This window comes from Austrofundulus limnaeus, unplaced genomic scaffold (genome assembly GCF_001266775.1).
Source record: "Austrofundulus limnaeus strain Quisiro unplaced genomic scaffold, Austrofundulus_limnaeus-1.0 Scaffold229, whole genome shotgun sequence".
NCBI classification, from domain to species: Eukaryota; Metazoa; Chordata; class Actinopteri; order Cyprinodontiformes; family Rivulidae; genus Austrofundulus; species Austrofundulus limnaeus.
In genome coordinates, this window is record NW_013952631.1 from 760,725 (window position 1) to 762,648 (window position 1,924).

The 1,924-nt window shown below is 47.7% G+C and overlaps 1 protein-coding gene across 1 annotated transcript in view; it reads right to left on the reverse strand.

The window, feature by feature from the left end:
* The window catches only part of tgfbr2l (transforming growth factor beta receptor-like), a gene marked incomplete in the record, with an annotated part of 43,689 nt that overhangs the window by 25,557 nt on the left and 16,208 nt on the right, over positions 1-1,924 (reverse strand). The window contains 2 exon segments of the mRNA XM_014019760.1: positions 421-1,103; positions 1,255-1,466. Coding sequence (XP_013875214.1) covers positions 421-1,103; positions 1,255-1,466 — 895 coding nt within the window.

Sequence of the window (1,924 nt, forward strand, 5' to 3'; positions counted from 1 at the left end):
GGGGTGGGGGCTGGTCACATTATGTAAAATATTCCACACATTTTCTTAGATGTATCATTCATATTTATATTCTTTTRGATGACTGAGATGACGTGTTAGATTCAGTCAGAAACAACAGGATGATATTTTCAGGGCTACAGCAGTTAAAGTAAAACGTGCTGGATCAGAACAGAAAGTGTAAACTTGGGAAACTGAGCGAGGATGAAATACCAAAATAATCAGTAGTTGTAGCCCTGTTAAGTGTTTTTCAGGGTCCCTTACATAATGTTATTTTTTCATTTCCATCATGATTTTTCACTCACTATTTGTCCTGTTGTTTTACATCAGTGCCTCCATCATGAATGCTGTTTGCTGTAAGTCACCAACAGTTAGTATTTTCTTGTTGCCCTGATCAGTAATCACAGGTTTAAAATGGTTTACCTTTGGTTCTCCATCACATGTGGTGTCACAGTGCAGGTGAGCTAATCCTTTTGCGATGCTTCCTGCCATGTGGACCAGCTCCTCCCAGCTCAGTGTGTTTGCTATGAGGTAGTCCTGCAGATTCCCTAGGCTGTAATAGGCCAACACCAACCAGTAGGTCTTTCCTGGTGGGCCCCTCTCTTCAGATGCCAGGAACTGAATCACGTTGTCATGTTGTAATGTAGTCTCAGAGAAGATGGAGCACTCATTTCTCCAGGAGGTGTACTCCATGACTGGAAACACCTTCACGGCTACAGTTTTATTACTGTCAACGCCACCCTTCTGGCCCTGCAGCAGGCGTGCCCTCCACACTTCAGCAAAGCGTCCTTTCCCCAATAACATTTCCAGTTTGATTGGCAGCAGTTCAGCCACTTGGTTCTTCTGATCAACCCCAGGACCACTCCCACCTTCTCCTCTGCCCTCAGTCCTACAACCTGCTCCCTCATGTGGCAGGTCCAAGGCCTGGTAGAGCTCTGGGGAGCGTTTAGTGGGCCAGTCAGGATGAGCAGGATGGCCTGGTTTATCAGGGCAGCGTATTCTGTAGAAGTAGAAGGCAACAGTGGCAACAATGGCCACCAGGACAGGAGGCACCAAACTGATCACCACAACTGGGAGGACATCTTTTCTCTGCACCTTAGAGAACCCTGAAGAACCAGAGCACAGGTCTGTGGTTACATTCATAAAGTCTTTACATCCTCTCGTTCATTCGTCAACCCATCCATTCAGTTCTTCAAACATCACAACCAGCACCATCTTTGACATCCTCCATTCACTAAGCTCCACCCCTCTGCTTACCATTGGCCCCTTTGTCAAAGATGAGTTTGTCATTACATTCGTGTTCCCCCTGGCAGCCACAGACCATCATGACTCCATTCTCAACCACCTGTGGGACCATGTGACACTCTCTGGAGGTGAAGTTCAGCAGCAGGGTGGGTTCGACACCGTCCAGAGGCAGAGCTGGGTGGTGACACATTGTGTGCACAGTCATTGTGTTGTTGGTCTTCCTCCTGAACAGAGCAGAGATAGCATCACCAAATTAAGTTCAAGAACATCTGAAAAAAACTGTTTTTTTAAACAAAGGAATCTTGTGGTAGTTCTCCATGTGAACAGAGGTCAGGCCATCTGGAGCTGTAAATAACTGACAATTAAATCTTTCAATACAACACTTTGGTTGATGTTTTTGGTTGGGTCTCTGGTGAAGAACTGGAGTTTGAAGTGAAGAAGAACCATCCATGAATGAAAATAGGATGAGCAAGATATTATAGTCTAAGCTGACAGTTTAGGTCATTTAAAATAAACAATGTCCCCCCACCCTCGTTTATCTGAGGGCCCGCTGCTACTCGGCCCCCCGGTGGGGTGTGCGGCTGGCCGCCGGCGTGCTGGGGGTTGCTGGGGTCTGGGGCTGGGCACTGCACTGGGGTGTGTGCCGGCCTGGCCTGGTGACTGCCTGCTGGGGCTCGGGGCC